We start from the raw sequence: 21492 nt of genomic DNA on the forward strand, positions 1-21492 counted from the left end.
AAAGAAAGGATTCTTACGTCAAGCACTGATCCAGAAAGATCAGCTCGTTCAAGATTTGCACAGCAGAGATTAGCATGTGCAAGATTGCAGCGGCTTAAATTGGCCATTTTGAAGTTAATGTATCGAAGGTCCAAACGAGAAAGATCAGCACCACTGAAGTTTAAACCCTAAAATTAAAATAAGACAAATTGTCACAAAATTCAAACCATCTGTTATATTACAGTTAATGACTAGCTAACCCCCAAGCTTCTTAGAAGCAATTGGCAGGTCAGTCAGTTGGAGTTTATTAGAAGACAGGATCAGATAAAACTCAGATATAAAACCAGCATCCTTAATGGGTTCTTAGTAAAAGAACCTCTAAACATAATATTAGAATCCAGCCTGGCTATACTTCATTTATGTGCAGAAATTTCTGAAGAGTGATCTCTGTTGGCCATGTACCTACTGATAGGTATTATTTGTATATTTTTCTATATTTTATAAGTATTCAATAATTCAAGGTAGTTTTATTGAAAAGTGAGTACTGAGGTTTTTAAAATCTTTAATGTCATAATACGTAAAAGTATCTGCCAGTGACTGGCCATACATAACAAATGTACAAACAATTGACTTTTTATTTTAATTGCTGCAATTCTGATGAACTACTCAAAAACTGCCACATGAAGCATATTAGATAATAAAAAAGGCCATTACATCTCTTTTTTTTGCAATGCTACCAGCCATAATTAAATTCTATCTTGCATGAAAAAGGAATGTAAGGCAAAAAAAAAATTGTAGAAGAACGTAAAGCTTTACTCACAGCTTCGCTAACACAAATAACTCCTGTAAAAGTCTGCTTTAATTACCTGGCAACGCAATTCTGATTTGGTTGGCGTGGCTAGCAGAAATCGGACAAATTCCTTTCGAGATATTGGCGAATGATCCTCTGGTGGTTGAGAATTCTTGAAAAAGATATTAAAAAATTAGTGGAGCACTTTCGGAGACAGCTACAATTATTGTAATACTGGCTAATGTAAAAAGAGCTTTACCTTTATTGCCACTTCCAGGTGTTCAATCAATGAGTCAATACCAAAAAATCTGGCTTCTTCTAACACACCTATCATAATAAAAACGATGTGACTTTTATAGAAAACTATTCATTTTAATATTTATAAAATTCTTTGTTAAATCCTCATAATACAAGTGAAATTCAACAAGCAGGCAATCAATATAGAAGAAAAATAACTCGTGTAGAACATGTATACAGAATATTTTTAAATATTTGTAACACAAAGTTTTTCTAAATAGTTTACATTCAGCAAAAGAAAAACATAGAGAACTAATGAATTAGAATGAAAGCCTTCTATATTTCAAAATTTTCTGACAATCACTTTAAATAGGCCATAAGCAAAAACTCCTAATTGCACAAGTTCCTAAAATAATTGAAATAAATTTGATTATGAATCTAATATTAAATGACTAGTTCACCTCATCTTAACATTTCATTGACTTCAATGGAGCAGATCTGAATGGGTTTGTCACAATTATCTCTTACTTACTGCATCAGAAAATTATAGAAATGAATAAAAGTAAATTAGTTTCCAAATAAGTCAACAGAATGACTCAGAAACCTCTCTTAAGGAAATTAATTAAAAAAAAAAAATGATTTCTAAATGATAAAAGGGACTTTATGTATCATTTGCTTTTCTTGGTAAAAAAAAAAAATCTGCACCTTCTCCAGATGACTTAGTGTGTATACTGTATTTTCTTACATCTGTTAAACATCTTCATCAGGGTATTTGGGAAGAAATTGGGAATCCATTTTCCTTCAAATGAAGACCTCAGTCATTTAGTTAGCTGAGTTTTTTAACTTGTTAAAAAAAATTCCTAAGGACTCAGAAATTACAAAGAAAGTAAGAGACATAATCTCTTTCTTCGAATAGTTCAAGCTAATAAGGGTAACTAGAGGTAGATATGGGAAGCTCAGCAGTTATCTGGGAAGATTATGACCTTCTCAGGGAAAGCCCAATTCACCTCTAATATTCCAGCTACAAAACAAAGGTCATCTGATGAACAGCACGCTGCTCAGGCAGCTGCTCTGGCACAACACTTTCCAGCCCACGCCAGAGGGGCCTCATCTCTGGATTCCTCTTGAAGGGGCAGCCATATTTCCTATCTGTCCCTGGTAGACGCCCACCATACAAAGGCGTTTCTAGTGGGCTTCACTCTCAGTGTGCCAAAATCTTCTGAGTCAGTCAGAAACCCCCCAAGGAATAGAGTAACGACTTTTTTTTTTTTTTTTTTTTACTTCTAGGTTCAGAACCAAACCTTAAAAACTTCCGGAAAAGCCTTAGAAATACAAAAGACACCTATGGGAGACAGTTGAGAAACCGAAGTAATATTTAGCATATTTTTCTGCCAGCACAGTAGAAATTAGATTTGAATCTCAGTTCTGCCACTCACTTCCTTTTTTGTCTTAGAGAAGCTACTTATTCTTTCTCTTAATTAAAGTTCCTGTTTACATTTGTGAAATGGGAGTATTATCACTTTCTTCACAAAGTTGACATAAGTATTAAAAGAGATATGCATATATATTATTTGGTATAATGCCTGGCACTTGGTAGGTCCTCAATAAATGATCACCTTGATCATTATTAAATTGCATGTTTTCTGACATTTAAGACCATTCTCTTTTTACTGTATCAAACTGGGGTTCAGAAAATTTATGTGAACTTCAAGGAAATAAACACTGAAATGCTAGAAAAGTTTTCAAGTTAGAGAACAATTGGATTGAAGTGAAATTTGCCTACAAGGTACGGAAAGATGACTTAAAGCAGAAAAAAGAAGGGTGCCTGGGTGGCTCAGTCGGTTAAGTGTCTGCCTTCGGCTCAGGTCATGATCTCAGGGTCCTGGGATCGAGCCCCACGTTGGGCTCCCTGCTCAGCAGGGAGTCTGCTTCTCTCCCTCCCTCTGTCCCTCCCCCTGCTTGTACGCTCTCTCTCTCAAATAAATAAAATCTTGAAAAAAAAATCAGAAAAAGGTTTTGAAGACAAATCAAAGCAGAAAAGGAAGACATGATTCATTGGAAAAAGTGAAGGTCATTAATGGCAGAAAAATAATGAAAGCAAGCAAAAAATACATTCACTGATGAAAGCACAAATAAGGAAGAATAAGAAATAAGGTCATGTAAGTAAATAGAGGGGAGGTAAAAAAGTCTGTAGATTATTGTAAAGCATATAATTACTTGGGGCCACCTATAGATATTAATAAAGAGTTTGGATAGATTTTGTATTAATTAGAAGTAGTAATGCTTTATAAAATGAATCCAGTACAGAGCTCTGCTTGCTGAACAACTGAATAAATAAAGCAATGGCCGAGAAACCTGAAAAAGGAGCAAGCATTGCTTGGCAAAGAGCCTGTAGTGCTGAAGTCTGGGAGAGCATGGATATGTATTTCTGATGTTATTTCCTAGGCAGGGAGGATATGAAAGGCTATCCGTGATACAGAGAAAAATTAAACTAGAAAGCATCAAAGAGCCCATAGGATGCCTACGGTGAAGTTTAAATGTCCTCAGAAGAAAAGAGCGGCCGCCAGAGTGTAAGCAAAAGTAATCTAGCTGCTGAAAAGCAAAGGATTGTACAAGAGAGGACCACTGCTTATTTTTCTAATGATAATTTCTGAAGAATGAGTAAAATAAAAATAGGTTATACAGGGTTTTAAGCAACAGTTGGTAGGTAAAAAATAAGAAAGCAACAAGAATTTGTAATGAATAGGTATGAAGTTAGATGAAAGGTCAAATAAGGTCATTTTTTGCAATGGGTAAGCTTTAAAGACAATACAGACTTTAATACAGCAACAATAAAAGTTACTGAGTGTTGTCTATTATACTCCAGGGATTATAAGTTAGCCCCTTTGCCCCACCACCAGCCCAGGCTGACTATAATGTGTTTGGCATGTAGTATTTTCAAAATCAGAAGATTTCACATAAAATTTTAGATTTCCAGCTTTTCTTTAAAAATCAAGGCTCTGATACCCTATGCCCACACACCCACATGGCAACAATCTGTGGAAGCTAAGTAGGAATGTGCACTCAAGATCACCACACACCCCCCACCACTCATCAAGTCAGACCAAATTTAGTTACCTAGAGGCCCATGAGCATTGAATATGCATCTACTGCTTTATAAGGGCTCTGGCTGACATCATCTCCATGATGTGAAAATCCTGTGATGTAGTCAGGGACGAGTATATTTTTAATACTCAGTTTTCAAAGGAGACTCAGAGAGACTTTCCCCAAGTTAATTTTCTAGTAAGTTGTAGAATTGAGATTCTAATCCAGTCTTATGATTCTGAAATATAATTTCCCCTTTTGATGACTCTATGTCTCAACATGATGGGAAGGTCCATAACTTGAAGTCAAGTCACAGTCACAATTCAATTAAAAAAACAACAAAATCCCTTAAAGTCCCTCGTGAAAAAATCTAACTCTATTTAGAATCCAAAATCAGAATTTAAGGGTTAGACATACACCCATATACACAAAGGCTATCTATCTGTGCCTACAACTATTTCTATACCTATATATATTCATATATATATAAAAATTTAGTTTTAAAAGTGGAAAAGATAGGGGCGCCTGGGTGGCTCAGTCATTAAGCGTCTGCCTTCGGCTCAGGTCGTGATCCCAGAGTCCTGGGATCGAGCCCTGTGTTGGGCTCCCTGCTCAGCAGGAAGCCTGCTTCTCCCTCTCCCACTCCCCCTGCTTGTGTTCCCTTTCTCGCGGCCTCTCTCTATCAAATAAATAAATAAAATCTTTTTTAAAAAAAAAAGTGGAAAAGATATATTTTCCCTTTATGAAAATATACTATGTTACTAAGCAAGTGAAAACAAAATAAAAAAATCTTAACATTACAAAAATATGAGGAATCATATTAAAAACTCACCCAATAAATTAATGCCATCATTTACAATGAGCTGTCCATGACGCAAGTAGTTCAAAATGGGTTCAAAGTACTCAGGACTTCGGTCAATTAAGAAAGCTCCTCTATGATCTTGCTTATTTCCCCAGACACCTGTATCACCATTATAGTGAAGAGAACCGTCCCCACAAACAAAACCCAAAGTTAGAAATTTAAAAATTGTGTAACATACTAATAAGTTTTTACTCGTGTAAAAATTATTGATATCATTAAAAAGTACAGAAGGACAAGAGGTAAGTCAATACAGCTACAAACAGATCACACAAAATGCGAAAACAATGTGTTGCACTCACCTTTGTCCTTAAACATGTGGGCCAGCATACTGTCGGGTTCTTTATTCACTAAAGTGCTCCTAAGAATTCAGGGAAAAAAATTGATTTCTCCATTTGTCTTTATAAACAAACATATTTAAGTCAAGAGTATACTCGATCCCAGCTGCTCTCTCAAAAAGATGCATGCTATAACCTGGTAGGAGTGACGCTGGGAAACAAAAACGTGCAATAAGTTGCCATTTGTCAAAATCCCTTCTATTCTGGCATTTCCTTTGATTCAAATATTGTTTTAGGTTCCTTTAACTTAAACACTAATCTATCCTTCTGGCAAGCTATTATATCACAATATTCTTGACCTAAATTTACATTGTTCTTATCCCTTTAACATAAGCAGTTGTAGTTGCTACAAATTTCAGTATTGTTAATTTTTACTTGTGTTGCATGTTTATTATCTGACATCTAAAAAACCTGTTCTAAAACCCTAAAATACTTGATACCTAAAAAACATGTTCATACCTTTCGTGCTTTCTTTGGAAGAACTTGTGAATCATTTTTCTACGCTTTAAAAAAAACTTACGAAAAAAATGGTTTAAGATCACATAGTACTGGAGTCTCTTCTAAGGAAATGAGCAAAACTGAAGGAAAGAACAAATACTGCATAGTGTCCTCTAACACACACCTATGCACACATTCACATGCACCTACCGTGTAGTTGTAAAGTACCGCCCTCCAACATTTAAGGTTAGCCAGTCTGTGTGAGATCCTGACAATCCTTCAGGTAGTTTAGAATCTGTCTGAGGATCTAGAAATGACATGTAGAAAATAATAAAAAAAAGTTAAGATTTGATTAATGGGGAAGATGGCAATAAGCTTCATTTCTGACACTAAAAACACACATAAAAGCATACCAGCGCTACTAGAGACCCGTTGATAGCATTTAAGACAAATCTGGTAAGGTATTCCCACAGATACAAGAGCACCATGGTATCAGCATCTTTGAAGGAAGAAGCTGACAGAAACAACAGGGTATGTGATGAACCTAAGAATTCCAAAGTCATCCATACTCACTTCAAAGCTCAGCAAGTCTATTTGAGAATAGCAGACTGAAAGTGGAAGGGCTATGTCCAATCCATGGGTGGATGATGCAAGTAGTTTGCAGTAAGATCTGAGGAGGCTGGAAATGAACCTCAAAACCCACCAGCCAAAACTCCCTTCTAGGACAAAGCCCAATACACTAAGGACAAGATGTTGGAAAAAGAATCCAAGTTGGACAGAACAAAGACAACAGAGACAAAAGAGAAAGGAGTTCAGATAAAAGTTAAAAAGGTCTAACACAACCAGAATATATGAGAAGGTGACTTCCATATTTTTTAATACTTCACACAAACAACAGAAAAGGGAACTTCAGAGCCATGAAATTAGAAAACCTTTCCTAAGTCAGCTCTCCCTTCTCAAGTTAAAGAAACCAATTTTCCACTCTAAATGGGCAACAGAAGATCCCATACAAAAATTTAAAAAAAGAATTACATCCCTATAGACAATGAAAATGTGCCAGAAAGAAATGCCCACAAAATAGATAAAAACTATAATCAAATATTCCAAACATGCTAAAAGAAGTAAATACAAAATATGAAAAGAACAACATAACCCAGAATTACAAAATTCACAAATGAGGTGAGAGAACTCAGGAGAGAATTAGAACTACAATGAAAACCCAATTCAGAAATGAAGATTAAACTAGAAGAACCAGGAGAGAATAAACAGGTAACACCTTAAAGGAAAGAAAAGATGAAAAAGAGGAAACCTTTAAAAATCAGTAAGAAATGAAGGAAGAGATGAAAAGGATTTCAAGGAAGATTTCCAATATAAAAGACAGGTGTAGAAGATCCAACATACAAACAATAGGAGTACTGAAAGGAGAAAATTAAAGCAAGGGGACAAAATAAATGCATAATTTAAAGTTCAAGAAATCTTTGCCGAAATTAAAAGAAGATTTGAAAGTATATATCAACAGGGTTCACCACATATCAGACAGAGAGAATCAGCTCAGAACCCTCAGAAAGAGCCTTCTAAAATTACCATTTTTTAAAGAAAGAGAATAATCCTTTGAGTGACCTAGGAAAAATAATCATTATGAATGATCAGATTTTTTGGATACGAACATTTTATGCCAGAATAAGATTGAGTACAACATATTTAAGATACTTAAAGAAAGAAAATGTGAACTAAGGATTTTTTTTAACAGCTTAATTGAGGAATAACTGATACACAATAAACCATACATGAAAGTTTTCAATTTGTTCAGTTTTGACATATGACTTTATATCCAGTCAAATTGATTTTCAAGTATAGAGGCCACAAACTGTTATTAACATGTGAGATATCAGAGAACATTGTTCTCAGAAGTTCTTTGTAAAGAATCTACTATAGAACAAGTTTCAGACAACCACTGGAAGCATCAACGTAAGGATTGGGGGTGAGCATTAAATACATTTGAAAGAGTAAAGCTAAGTGACAGTTTTAAGAGATAGTATAGTATATAATGGCTATGTAAGCTGATAATGTAGAAACGATACAATTATTTTTTAAGTAAGGATAGAAAGGAATGAGCATATGCAAAAAATGTTTAACTGCCTTTAGCAGTCATATTCGTAAAGTATTGGAATTGTTACTGACACTCTTATGTGTGTTTTGTGTGGGATGAAATGAGTACTTAGGACATAATTCTATTATTCCCTATGTCCCTGAAAACCAGAATTATTGATATGGAAGAAAGGAGACATAGGTTTAAGACAGAAAAAGTTAAATAAAAATCTTACAATCCTGATATAAACCAAAGTAGGAGTATGAACCCAGGAGATATTTTACCTCTGTATAATGTCATATATCATATAAACCTTCATATCATATAATATATATTACACATAAATTTCATCTCTAGCTAGTTATGTATTTCCAACTCTGTCCACCAAAAAGCCTAGTAAAAATAATGAACCCAGCAGCAATGAGCCTATCTGGCACCCAGACTGTGTTCTGAAATGACATTTCCTACTAAAAGAAATTAAGGCTCCTTGGAAAATGTATTGATCTGGGTCTGCGACAGAAGTATAAGATGAATACCTTGTTACTCCAGATAGTAAGGAAGCTATAAAAGACCAATGGGGTTGTAATAAAAGGAGTTGAAGAGGTTTCCACCAGCCAAACATAAAATAATGTGGGCATCAATAAACGCAGAGCATGAAAACATACCAAATATTTTTAAATCCAAGAGTTCGTAACGATAAGACAAAAACACTACTTGATTACTTTTTGTTTGTATGTGTGCAAAGAACCAATTAAGTGACAGCTGCTTGCTAACTACTTTGTTAAACTAATGGATAAAAGCTGTGGAAAAATTTGTGCTCATCATTTTAAGGTAGAGACAGAGAAGAGAATGTACTTACTTCTAAGTTGGCAACTGCTTGTGTGATGATCCTGAGAACTCCCTCCACTCACCAAATACAATTACTGTGATGGCTTACAAAAATTACTAAATATTCAGGGTCAGATTGTATGGAGCTAAATATATCAAATACTCATTAAAGAACAGTGATGTTATCTAAGCCTTAGGCTCTCTCTCTTGAGATGCACAACTGTATAAGCTTTCTTCCAAATCAAAAGGTAGCGTACGTGTCCTTGTGTGTGGTTGATACCAAGTCATTTTGACTGATTTGATCTGACCACTGTGAATGATTGTCAAATGCTAACTTGTGCAAGCAGTACACTCTAAAATCTGTAACCTAACACACAGGAATTGTGACAATTACTATCAAGGAGAACGTATCATAACAAAAGTTGTAGTTTCCACAATCGAATAGGTCATCTTTGATGAATCTGTGTACTTCCAGAGCATTTTAAAGGCATGTAAAAGATGAGGTATCCATACTAAAATATGATAATATAATTCAAATTAAAACTTTACTTCGATACACACACATCCGATTTAGAATCAAAGAAGGTATGAAGATCAGAATGCTGCCATGAGATCCTTTTCAATATTAAGCTTAGTAAGTGCATGTAAAATATTTGCCATCTTTTTCATTTTGGCAGACAAAATTGGCTTGTAAGGAAGTCACTTACCAATAAATGGTTCTCCTTCACACACAAACAAAACATCATCATCCCTGGGGAAATCAAAATTTAAAAGCCACCATCAAAATCCAGAAATCACATTAATTATCAGTTGACTAGAGGACCTATACCTTAGAATTATGTAGAAGGCAGGTTTTGCTATCAATCTATATTGCAAGAAGTTGACTTAAGTTTCCAGTGCTTTGCTTAACTTCTTGACTTAGCGGTCTTTGGATTTAAATTCAAATAAGGTCCTGCACATGGAAGAACTTTTAAAATGGCAAAAACAAAACAAAACCCACTATGCTAATTATGTGAATTCAGCTTTCTTATCAACTGAAGAACACACGCTCATGCTCAAGGGATATGATTAAAGCCATGGCAATTCTTTTTTTACTTTAATTCTGTAACCCTCAATAAATTATTGGGGTTTTCTTCTAAATCATCAGCTGCTCTGTGCTTTGGAAATGAAAATACATTTTTATGTTACATCTAGGAAGAATATAATTTTCAAGTAGAACTCTGCTATACAAACTTACTAACACCCACCACACACCCAAAGGTAAAATGATTGCACGTAATCCAAAACTCTAGATTATCAGTGTATATTCTCCTCCCCTGCCTCAACATATCTCACCATTAGTGCAAATAAATGGTCAGAGTTTACACTGTGAGCCACAAATTCTTAATCAGGTAGATATTTTCTAGTTCAGAAGGCTTCATTTCTGACCTTCTATGTTGTAGAAATTTTTATTTCCTGTAAGGCATCACAGGAATGCATTGAATATTTCTTAGAGGCAGCATCTGGGTTAAGGAGAAATTTAGCTTGATGCAAATCACCCAAGAATGAGACCCAATTATCTATCGAAACGGAAAGAAGCTGGGAGACAGATGCTGAAAAACTAAGAAATTCTAACTGATTTGGATTTTAAAGCTACATCTTTTAAGTCTACAATCTTTTCTACTTGCTCACTATGCCAATTAATTTTTAAGACAGTATGAACATTTGTTTTCTTCTCATTAACAAAAATCAACTACTAAACTGTGTGACCCAGGTAAGATATTGAACTTCTCAAATGTTTAGTTTCCTCATTTATAAAATGAAGAGATTAGAAGCGATTACCTTCAAAAGCAGTGTATTACATTGAAAGGTCATTCTGACCTGAGTTGAAACAAAAACTAAACTTTATATTAGTTTTGTAGTTTTGTATTAGCTACTGTAGTTCTGTATTAGCTATTGTAATTTAGCGCATCATTATCTTCACACTATCAGTTTAAAAGACCTCATGCCTCGCCAATTAAATGAGGTGACTTGGGCAGAGCCAATACAAGGCAAGGGGCAAAGTCAGTTCTTAGCGTTCCCCTCCCATCTTCTTTCTTAAGCCTCTTGCTCCAAAATTCTATGAGCCTATGAGAATGGAATGAGGTGAACTAACACTTGTTTTAAAGAGATAAATCTGCCTGGGATATTTAAAAAACAAAATCAAAACCCAACAAACAGAAAGTCACTATTGTGGAAGATCACTGGTGAGTTAACCCTACTTAAAGCTCTACCTTATTTAGCAAGTTTTTACCAAAATAGGTCTTTGTAAGGTTCATAAAATTCAAAGCATTCTTAGGAAATGAATTGAACAATAAGCAGTAGCATTTAAATTAAAAGAGATCAATCAAATTTCTAACATTAAAAAAATGCATGTCCTCAGAGTCAGACGTTCTAGGCATCTGAATTTTGAAACATGCCATGATATTAGCCAAACCCAAATTATAAGCGGTGGGAAAAGAGGTAGAAAAGATGTGGTAAAGGGTGCCTGGGTGGCTCAGATGGTTAGGCATCTGTCTTTGGCTCAGGTCATGATCTCCAGGTCCCGGGATCAAGCCCCACATTAGGCTCCCGGCTGACTCAGAGGGGAGCCTGCTTCTCCCTCTCCCTCTGCCTCTCCCCCAGCTTGTGTGCTCTGTCTCTCTCTCAAATGAATAAATAAAAAATCTTAAAAAAAAATAAAAAGATGTGGTGAAATTAACACCTGGAAAACACTCGGCAAATTGGTCATTCGACAAACTGATTTTTGGTGAACTGGCTTTGTGTAAATTAGTCATTTAGCGAATTGGCCTGCTTCTCTGTGAGGGCTATTTTTATAACAAGTAGAGAAGAATCAACATTTTAAATTTATCTTACAAAAACACATGTTCAGAGGCAATCAAGTCATGAGTTAATGTATATACATCAATTTTGTTAATACGAAAATAAATTCTGACACCCCTCCCAAATTGCATGTCTTATTAGATCCATCTCTAATAACAAAAAAATTCCTTATAGCCACGTATGAAATATGCAGAAAGACTATCAGAATATTGGAATGTACTGAGGATTTTCTACCTTATAGTAGAAGTCCAAATTACTTAAATTCTAAAGAGCAAATTTTAGGCAATCATTTGCCAAAATTCTGTATTCTTACCAGTAATTAAACTACTGCTTAAGGGAAACAGCACAGCACCAAGATGCTGAGGGAACACTGTAGACAGCTTATAAGAAGGTGAAGGTTACCTGATCAGAGCAATATCATCGATCAGTCCACCTTTCCCATTATACACACTGGTGGCTTTTATGCCGAGTTTACTGCTGGCCACAGAAAGCAAATCAGATAAAGTTCCATATACAGCGACCACCTGTGAACACACCAGATTAATTTGGATAACTTATATAATGAATTTCATTACTTACAAATTATAAACCACCATACTATAAACAGGACTAAAAATCAGACTATCAAATAAAAGGAGATTCTGAGAGGTTCTTACATCTAATACTGCTGAAATCCAAAACTAGAGTGTAAGAAATCATCTCTGCGTGAAAATAATTTACAATCTTATGTATGTTAAATAACGCTCTAGTTCTGAAGACAGACCCACACCTGAATGTAGGTTATGACATTTTCTAGCTGTCGACATGAGCCAAATTAACCTCTTTATGCTTCTGTTGTTTTAACAAGAAATGAATAAAAGTCACACCTATATCAGGTCATGAGGATGAAATGAGTTAATGCATGGCATGAGCTTAGCAAAGTGCCTGAGACCTATTAAGTCCTTATAATGTTGCTTTTGTTATTCCTTTGTTATAGGAATGGTTTATTTTAAAAATAGGAATGATTTACTGTTTATGATAACATTTACTACATCAACCACCACGTGAAAGGTAACAACTTCCCACTTCATTTATTTAATTCTTCAGCAACCACTTATAATTATAAAAGCCAGATTTTAGCTAACATTCTAAATACAGCCAACAGCTGGGATACAGTGAATTGCTCTCTCCTGCTTTACATCAGGCACAGTCTGATATGTGCATAAGCAATGCAAACGCTTAGGTAGGGGGCTGAGAATCTCTACATGTAGTTTTTTTTTTTTTTTGCTCCAGTATAATTTTAACTATGGGTTCCCAGTGGCTGAGTTGTATAGTTGTACTGTTATCGGTTAGGATTTCTGAAAATTACGAATAAAACATAGATGAGGGGCTGAACATGAAGAACGAACAGCCAATCAACTTCCCACGGGATACTGGATCAAAGTGCCATATGAAATAAGAAACAAGGCTGATCCTTTGGTTACCAGTGACTGGAGTTTAGTAGACCCTGAATTTTTAGTTAGATAAATGTAACGAATAGCAGGGTATGGAGGGAATTGCTTGTTAATATGGGAATGTGCAGTCTTCATGGCAGAGTACTCAGATCCCCAACTGTTTTCTCTTGGATCATAAGGATGAAAGGACAGATAAGTATTGCAAGCTGGGAAATTCTAGGGAAGGGTTGTAGGCAAGCACAATTTAAAGGGAAGTAGGTGGATTAAAAGTCATACACAATCCAAGTGTCCTTAAACGGATGAATGGATAAACAAAATGTGGTATATACACACAATGGAGTATTATTCAGCTATTAAAAGGAATGAAATTCTGATACATGCTACAACATAGATAAATCTTGAAGCCATATGCTAAGTAAAATAAGCCAGACACATAAAAGGGCAAATATTATGTGATCCCACTTACATGACATACTTAGGCAGAAAGTAGAATAAAGATTACCAGGGTGGAGGGTGAATAGGAAAGTCATTGCTTATGGGTAGTTTCTATTTGGTATGATAAATTTTGGAAGTAGTGGTAATGTTACACTGTGAATGTACCTAATGCCAATGAATTGTATGCTTATAAATGGCTAAAATGCTAACTTTTGTGTTATGTGTATCTTGCCATGGTAAAAAAAGAAATAATGGAAAGCACTTGGCACAGTGTCTTGACAGAGGAGACATGCCATAAATAACTGAAACTTGAATAAAATGTGTCTCCTTTATTTCCTATCATTTTTTCACCTCTGTAATAGAGCCTGGAATTCTGTTACTGCAGATACATGTTCCCGGGAGAAAAGGAAGAGAAAAAATATAAGGCATTAGGTGCAGCAAACCCACTTGTGCTAAGAGAGAGGGTGTGGAGAGAAAACAAAAGAATCAAAAGCATAGAAACACAAGACACTGACCAAAGCAAATGCAAATCGACTTTTACAGCCCGGAAACTGTCCGGGGAGGGTAAGAAAATCCTTTCCAACATCAGCATTCTTGTCATAGTTCCTATTATATAAGAATTTTCTAATTGACCTTTGCTTCTTATATATTTTTACATGGCTTTGGTTAGCCTGACATTATCCCCTCCTTGCCAGAACACCAACTTTCTCCCCCAGCATTTCTTTTCACTTCTCTCCTTCAACCAGCCATATCATAAAACGGATGAAAATTTAATGTATCTATGTTACGCAATGGACACTTTCCTTTAAATAAGATAATCAAAAGGCCATCAATTAGAGAAAATAGTAGTGAAATTATTGCAAGAAATCTTACAGTTCTGTAGATTTGAAAAATTGCCCTTAAGTTGCGCTACCACACTTGTTTTTCATTTGGAGGGCATTTTTGGCATTTGTTTAACTAGATCACTTTAGCTTTACTCTCTTGAGCATACTAACAAATAAGATAGAATTATATTGCAAACATAATATTCAAAATCTGTCTTTCATATAAACCAATCAGAATATCTGATTTAAAAATAGATATATACCAACATAAAAATGTGATAGGCTTGGAAAACATTTTAAGTTGGTAAGAAAGTCTGTAATAGACTGGCTCATGTACCTTTCTTTATGTAACAACTTTGTTGGGGAGAAAGCAGCAATGGAAATCTTGTAATATCATAGATTTGAGCTGTAATTGTTATATAATAAGCTTATTTTAGTCCTCAGAGAGGCCAAGCATTTGTAAAATGATCATGCTAAGAATGGCTATATGCTCCCCAGGGTGGACCTGGAGTTCCCATGTTACTGGGATTATCTGCTTTAATAAACAAGGCACTATACTTAGAATGGAAGCATTCTATGGTGTAAATTGAGAAGTGCATCTAGTTAAGTTAATGAGAACCATATTACGTTACTATTTAATTTAACCCTTTCTAAATTTCAGACCCTAAGACAAGTGAAAGCCATCTACCAACTGGGAAAGTAAATGTTATACTGTGCCTACGAGGGCGTATCAGTTTAGTGAGTTTTAATTTGCCTTTAAACACCATTTTCAAATTGTAACCTGTGTTCTTCAAATTTAAAAATTAAAACCCGCACATGTACTTAAAGCGTTTTTTCTTACATGCCCATATTATCTATTAACTAAGACACTATCAATAAATACTTACTCAATTTATGCAGGCTGATATACCCAACCAAACTATTAATCACAATTACTAAATTTACTCTACCTACACTTTTAGTTTAATACATTTAAAATTAGGGGTTTTTTAAATTTAAATTTCAGTTAACAGTTTAATATTAGCTTCAGGTGTACAATATGGTGATTCAACACTTGCATACAACACCTGGTGTTCATTACAAGTGCACTCCTTAATCCTGATCACCCATCCCCCCCCACCTCCCCTCTGGTAACCATCAGTTTGTTCTCTATAGTTAAGAGTTTTTTTTCTTGGTTTGTGCCTCTCCTTTTTTCCCCCCTATATTCTTTTGTCTTGTTTCTTAAATTCCACATATTTTTAAATTATTTTGTTCCTAAAAAAGATAACATAACTCTAGGTCAAGAAGGCAAATATTAAAATATTAAATATTAAAAAGTCTGACAAAATCAAGTGTTGAAGAGGATTTGGATCAGTGGGAAGGTTTATGCACTGCTGATGGGATATAAATTACTGCAATAACTCTGAAAAACAATTTGGCATTTGAAAAAATTAAACATTCATATACCTCACATCCAATACAGTTGACTCTTGAACAATGCAGGGTTTGGGGGCACCAACTCCCCCTCCCCTGTGTATTTAAAAATCCACATATAACTTTTGACTCTCCAAACACTTTACTAATAGCCTACTATTGACCAGAAGCCTTATCAATAATATAGACAATTAATACATATTTTGTAAGTTATGTTACTCTATTTTTACAATAAAGTGCGCTAGAGAAAATATATAGTACTACAGGTATTTACCGAAAAAAAATCTACACATAAGTGGGCCCATGCAGTTCAAATCCATGTTGTTCAAGGGTCAACCATTAGGATAACTTATATTCACCAGAGCATTGGTTCTTAAAAGTGTGGGCCCTTGGGGTGCCCGGGTGGCTCAGTGGGCTAAGCAACTGCCATCGGCTTGGGTCACGGTCCTTGAGTCTTGGGTCTGGGAAGGAGCCCCGCATCTCACTGGAGCAGGGGCATAGGAAAGTGGAGCCGGCTTCTTCCTCTGCCCCTCCCCCTGCTCATGTTCTCTCTCTCTCTCAAATAAATAAATAAAATCTTAAAAAAAAAAAAGTGTGGTCCCTAGATTGGCAGCATTAGGATCACCTTGGAAATATGTTAGAAATTCAAATTCCTAACCCCATCCCAGATCTACTGAATCTGAAGCTCTGAGGGTGGGGCCCAGCAATGTGTTTTCTCGATTCCTCCAACTGATCCCAATGCATGCTAAAGTTTGCAATCCACTGCCCTAGAAAAATGCTTGCATGTGTGTACCAGGATACATACAAAGGAATATTCACGGCAACACTTTCAATTTAATAACAAAATATAAAGAAATAAACAACCCAAATGTCCATTGACAGGAGGACAGATAAAATGGGATAGTACTCGTATAAAATGGACTATTATAAAGCAGCAAAAATAACTAAATTATGTGGGACATTATGGATGTAATCTTAGAAATATTATATTGAATGAAAAATGTAAGTCCAAAAAGATTACATATGACATCCATTTAGGTTATGTCCCGAAGATGACAAAACAATATATAATTTAGTTATACATATACATATGTGGCTCAACTATTAAAAGAGACATGGCAAAGAGAAATACAGCATTCATGAAATTGGCTCACTTTATGGATAAGCAAGGGAATAGGAAAGTGAACAAGCACATTAAGTTTTGGTAATATACTTTTTCTTGCCTTCTGTGGCAGGTTTACTGATATTTGGTATATTATTTTCGTCTTAATTTTTATGCATATTAATACTCTTTATATGTATCAAATATATTTCTTAAATGTTTAAAGTTGAAGAGCAAAGTTCTCATTAATGTTTAGATTTCAATAAGCAAAGGTCACATAGATTTCACCTTCCTTCAACTTAATATAACAGATTCAAATCTGGATACTTAACACCAACAACATATTTCTGACCTAATATCAAAGCCAGAAGAAAACAATTAAGTCCTGGACTAAGAGTGTAAACATCAGGACAGAGGATCTATTTCACGTCCCATTATATCTGCAGTGAGCTGGCACGGTTCCTTGTACAAAGAAGGTAATCAGTTAGTTTTGGCTGAATAAATAACGTATACAAAAGGTCTATGACTTGCACAGCCTATTCCTGAATATTCTTTAGTTAAAGCAACTTCTGTTCAAGAGGTACAGAAATTTTGAACTGACATCAGGTTTCTCAGAAATCACTCACTACATTCAGATGTCTGAGTCCTCATTTCAAATTCCTTAATGCTATTTACAGAGAATATCAAAAAGAGAAAAATGGGAATTCCAAGGCATATGGAGAAAGGATGAGAGGATACAACTGATTCTTTTGGAGCAACTAAAAAAGGTAAAATTTGAAGATCCCAATTTTTTAGAATTATGGCCTTCAAATGTTTTGACTATGTACCCCATCAGTAAAACATTTTTGGGCATGTGCTCAAACATTTGTATATTTATTTACTTATTTATAAAGTTTATGCCACAGTCAGAAAAGAATATGATCTCCCAAAAACCTTTATCGACTTAGAATATGGAGCTGGCCAGTAAAAATCCCCTAAATATTTACCATTAAATTTAGGGAAATCCTGCCAAATATAAAATTGATTTTAAACACTGAAAAGGAACAAGAAAGGAAAAGAAAAACATCTCAAATTGTCTTCATATGTTGGAAAATATTTTTAAACATCTTGCTAATTAGGATGACCTCATCTCATCATTGGCTAATGTTTCAAAGAACAATATACTCTTAGGGAGTGGCTTATTGTTAATAGCAGTTATTAAATAGGACTTCAAATAATCTTCTTTAAAATTCAGCACTTTTTGGGGTGCCTGGGTGGCTTAGTCAATTGAGCGTCCAACTCTCGGTTTTGTATCAAGTCATGATCTCAGGATCATGGGACTGAGCCCCAATTCAGGCTCTGCGCTCAGTGGGAAGTCTGCTTGAAAGATTCTCTCCCTCTGCCCCTCCCCCCCACTTGCGCACATGTGCGTGCTCTCTCTCTCATAAATAGGTAAATCTTTAAAAAAATAAAATAAAATTCAGCACTTTTTGACTTCTCAGGTCCAGAAATCCTTTCCCTGCCCCCTCGTCCCCCAATTCTCATAGTTTATATTTGGAGAGGTGGTAGCTCTGCCATTTTCTCATCGCTTACTTGTGTTCACGTAACTAATATTCTTCAATCTGCAGCTTCTTTGAAGGAATCTTTTAAAGCCACTTGGCATTTTGGTGAAGGTTAATTTAGTTAAAACTGGATAATGCAAATCTTAACCCGCACTTGTGTGCTTCAGTACATCACAATATACCAAAGTGAACCAACCAGTGAAGAAGTTTTCACATGGGAACATACTCCCTTCTCTCAGTAGACTTGAGACCACCTGACACATTCAGTAATTGAAAGTACTTGTCTTTATGGATTAAAAAAATCAAGTTTTAAATTTTTTTTTTTTAAGATTTTATTTATTTTTTGACAGAGAGAGAGACAGTGAGAAAGGGAAACACAAGCAGGAGGAGTGGGAGAGGGAGAAGCAGACTCCCCGCTGAGCAGGGAGCCTGATGCGGGGCTCGATCCCAGGACCCTGGGATCATGACCTGAGCCGAAGGCAGACACTTAACGACTGAGCCACCCAGGCGCCCCCCCCCAAAAAATCAAGTTTTAATATGATTTTATATTTCTAAGTAAAAATATAAAGTATAATATTTCTTCTTAAACTCCCCTGGGTCCTCTTGCACACCCTCTGTGGTGTACTGTCTCACTCTGGAAAGCACTGTTTTAGAGCATGCCCAGCCCTCTCTACAACTACAACATCAAAGCATGCACTAGTGACACTTATGTTTATTCAGTATACAGAAAAGTCATGGTAAGCATATGTAGTTCCCTGCAGTAACTCTGTGCCTCTCCAAGCCCAGGCTTTCTGGCCCGGTCTGGAAACCACTGAAGAAGCTTTATAGGAGGGAAACTTATTTGAAAAAACAGACACTTATGACCAGGAAGCAAAAACAGAAGCTAGGTTAATAAGGAGAGATTGAAAGTGACAGATATCCTAACTGCTGGATGGAAAATCAAACTCTGTAATAGTAGTGCTCTGTTTCAGCATGTTTTTCATGAACATCATGTCACGATCACGCCAATCCAGGCTAGCTCTAGTCACATTATTTATATAAACATGCAAGCTGTTATGTATTATTCTGTGATCTTTTGTCAAATAAGAGTAATTGTAGTTTTTGTTTTTTTTGTTTTTTTTTAATCAGCTGGAAAGGACAGGAAACAGAACTTTGGCATAGAATATGTTTTCCAGTTGAGTAGTAAGGATTAGAGTATGATTTTTTAATATTGAATCATACTAGTATTCTCCAGTTTGGATCTTTATGATCTTCACAACATAAATATATTTATCTTCATCTACTTGAGATGGGTTTTTTCCAATCTTTTGAGACTCCAGAGAAAATATTTTTGAAACAAAAATTTTAAACCCCAAAACCTAATCTAATCAAAACTAGATAGCTTAAAAAATACATATGGTAAAACTAACATAACCGATCTTTGAAAGAACAAAATTCAGTGGTTTCAGAGGAGATTTAGAGCACAGTTAAATATTTATGACTGAGTCTAAACATCTTGTCTTTCAGAGAGGAACAATGAGATGCTGGATAACAAGGTCAACCAAAGGTCTGCTTTTGAGAAAACATTACAATCGTTTGGATATACTATTTTTTTCTTCCAGTAACAGTAAGTTTTAGATTCTTAGTAGCTAACAGACAACACAGATTTAGAAAAAGTTAATGGTCAGAAATAATATAAATCTTGTGAAGTATATTTTGAAGTAACATTTATGAAAACTCAAGAACTTGAATATATGCCAGTTGTTTTTATGTATTAAGTCTCTAAAATCAGAATAACACAAAATTATAGTCAACAAACTAGACCGTGGTTCAAATTTTTAGAGCAGATTTATTTAAAATTTCAGAGTAGTTGGAAAGCCATTTTTTATACCGGGGCACAATTACACGATTTAAAAACATACTGTTTCCAAAATATGCAGGAAACGAAGTACTGTATCCTGGCAAATAATACAGTGAGGTCAATTTACCTTTACCTTAAACTCTAAGGCATCGTTACTTCTAGATGTCATTTAGCCACATCATAAATGTCTGCCTTGAGCAGTCAAATTTTCCAAAGAAGCCGAACAACTTTCATGGGTGGGGCAAGCGGCTTGAGAAGGAACAGGATTCATTTTGGCTTGCTCCAGCCTTGGAAAAAATATTTGGTACCACACCCTCAACAAAGGCCGAACACAGCAACTAGTAACGTCAAATCAATCCATCTTAGTCTATTGTGACAGTCTTTCTAAGGAACTAAAACAAGGCGAAATAAAGTGAGTACGTAAGTTTGGCGGCGGCGGGGCTTGGGGCGCCTAAAAGACAAAGGTAGGAACCATCAAGAAAATGTCCCTAATTTTCAATTTTCTATTCACCCTACGATAGAAGAATATTTTATTTATCCACCGATAAACAGTTTCATTCTTTCTACCTGATCAACCTTCCGTGTCTGCCTTAGTTGTTAACCACCACTTTCTGGAGCAGACCATTACTCAGCACGAAGGTGGCAACAAGCGCCCTTCTACAGCCAGGGCTGGGGTCTTCGGGGTGGAGGTGGGAAGAGGGACATCAGCGCCAAGCGCTCAGGTGACAGCGGCCCTCCCGGCGCCCTCCGAGTCCTCCGTTTTCCAGGACCCACACCTGGACGTGGGAACGATAAAGCACAAGCTGACCTGTGCTGGCCCCAGGGCGGCTGGGGAGTTGAAGGGCGGGCTCGGGTCAGGAATCCCGCGGGCTGGAAGGAGGCCGCGGGGACCCGACGTTCGCCTCCTGGACGCCCCCCACCCCGGCGCACGCCCACCTCCCTGCCCCTCTGCCCAACTTTAGCCCTCCGCCCTGCCAGCCCGTTCCGCGCTCCGCTGCCCTCTCCCCCAGCAGGCGGCCCGCCTCCTCCCGACCCCCTTACCTTTCCATTCTTGGGGCTGCCGTTAAGGAACAGGGTCACCCGCCTCATCGCGCTGCCCCCACTGGGTCCTGAGGGAGTCGCCACCCTCCCGCCTGGCTCTCCTCCCACCTTCTTCTTCTCCCGCCCTTCCCCTCCCTCCACCCACTCGGACTCTCCTCCCTTCGCCACCTTCCTTCTCTTACAGAGACACACACGCACGCACTCTCGGTCCCACACCCCAGGGTTGGCGGGCCCTCCTTCCCACCCCGCCCCTGGGCTCCTCAGTCAGCCTGGGACCCTTCCCCCACCTCTCCCAGACTGACTCTAAGCCCCACCAATCAACTGGCAGCGCCGGACAGCGCTCAGCCAATCCTCGCCCTGCGTTGGGTGGGCTCATACTA

The 21492-nt window shown here is 36.6% G+C and overlaps 1 protein-coding gene across 1 annotated transcript in view; it reads right to left on the bottom strand.

Moving 5' to 3' along the window:
* KCTD9 (potassium channel tetramerization domain containing 9) overlaps positions 1-21229 on the bottom strand; it is a 37994-nt gene extending 16765 nt beyond the window's left edge. Inside the window, exons 1-9 of the mRNA XM_035022589.1 lie at positions 21113-21229; positions 11886-12007; positions 9350-9393; positions 5936-6032; positions 5252-5310; positions 4923-5051; positions 1029-1096; positions 846-941; positions 18-167 (exon numbers count right to left, since the gene is read on the bottom strand). Of these exons, the coding sequence (XP_034878480.1) occupies positions 18-167; positions 846-941; positions 1029-1096; positions 4923-5051; positions 5252-5310; positions 5936-6032; positions 9350-9393; positions 11886-12007; positions 21113-21160 (813 nt within the window). The 5' untranslated portion in view covers positions 21161-21229. The remainder of the gene's footprint in view (positions 1-17; positions 168-845; positions 942-1028; positions 1097-4922; positions 5052-5251; positions 5311-5935; positions 6033-9349; positions 9394-11885; positions 12008-21112) is intronic.
* Between the last annotated feature and the right edge of the window lie 263 nt (positions 21230-21492).

Source organism: Mirounga leonina, unplaced genomic scaffold (genome assembly GCF_011800145.1).
Source record: "Mirounga leonina isolate KUSES-001 unplaced genomic scaffold, KU_Mleo_1.0 Mir_176, whole genome shotgun sequence".
Classification (NCBI taxonomy): Eukaryota; Metazoa; Chordata; class Mammalia; order Carnivora; family Phocidae; genus Mirounga; species Mirounga leonina.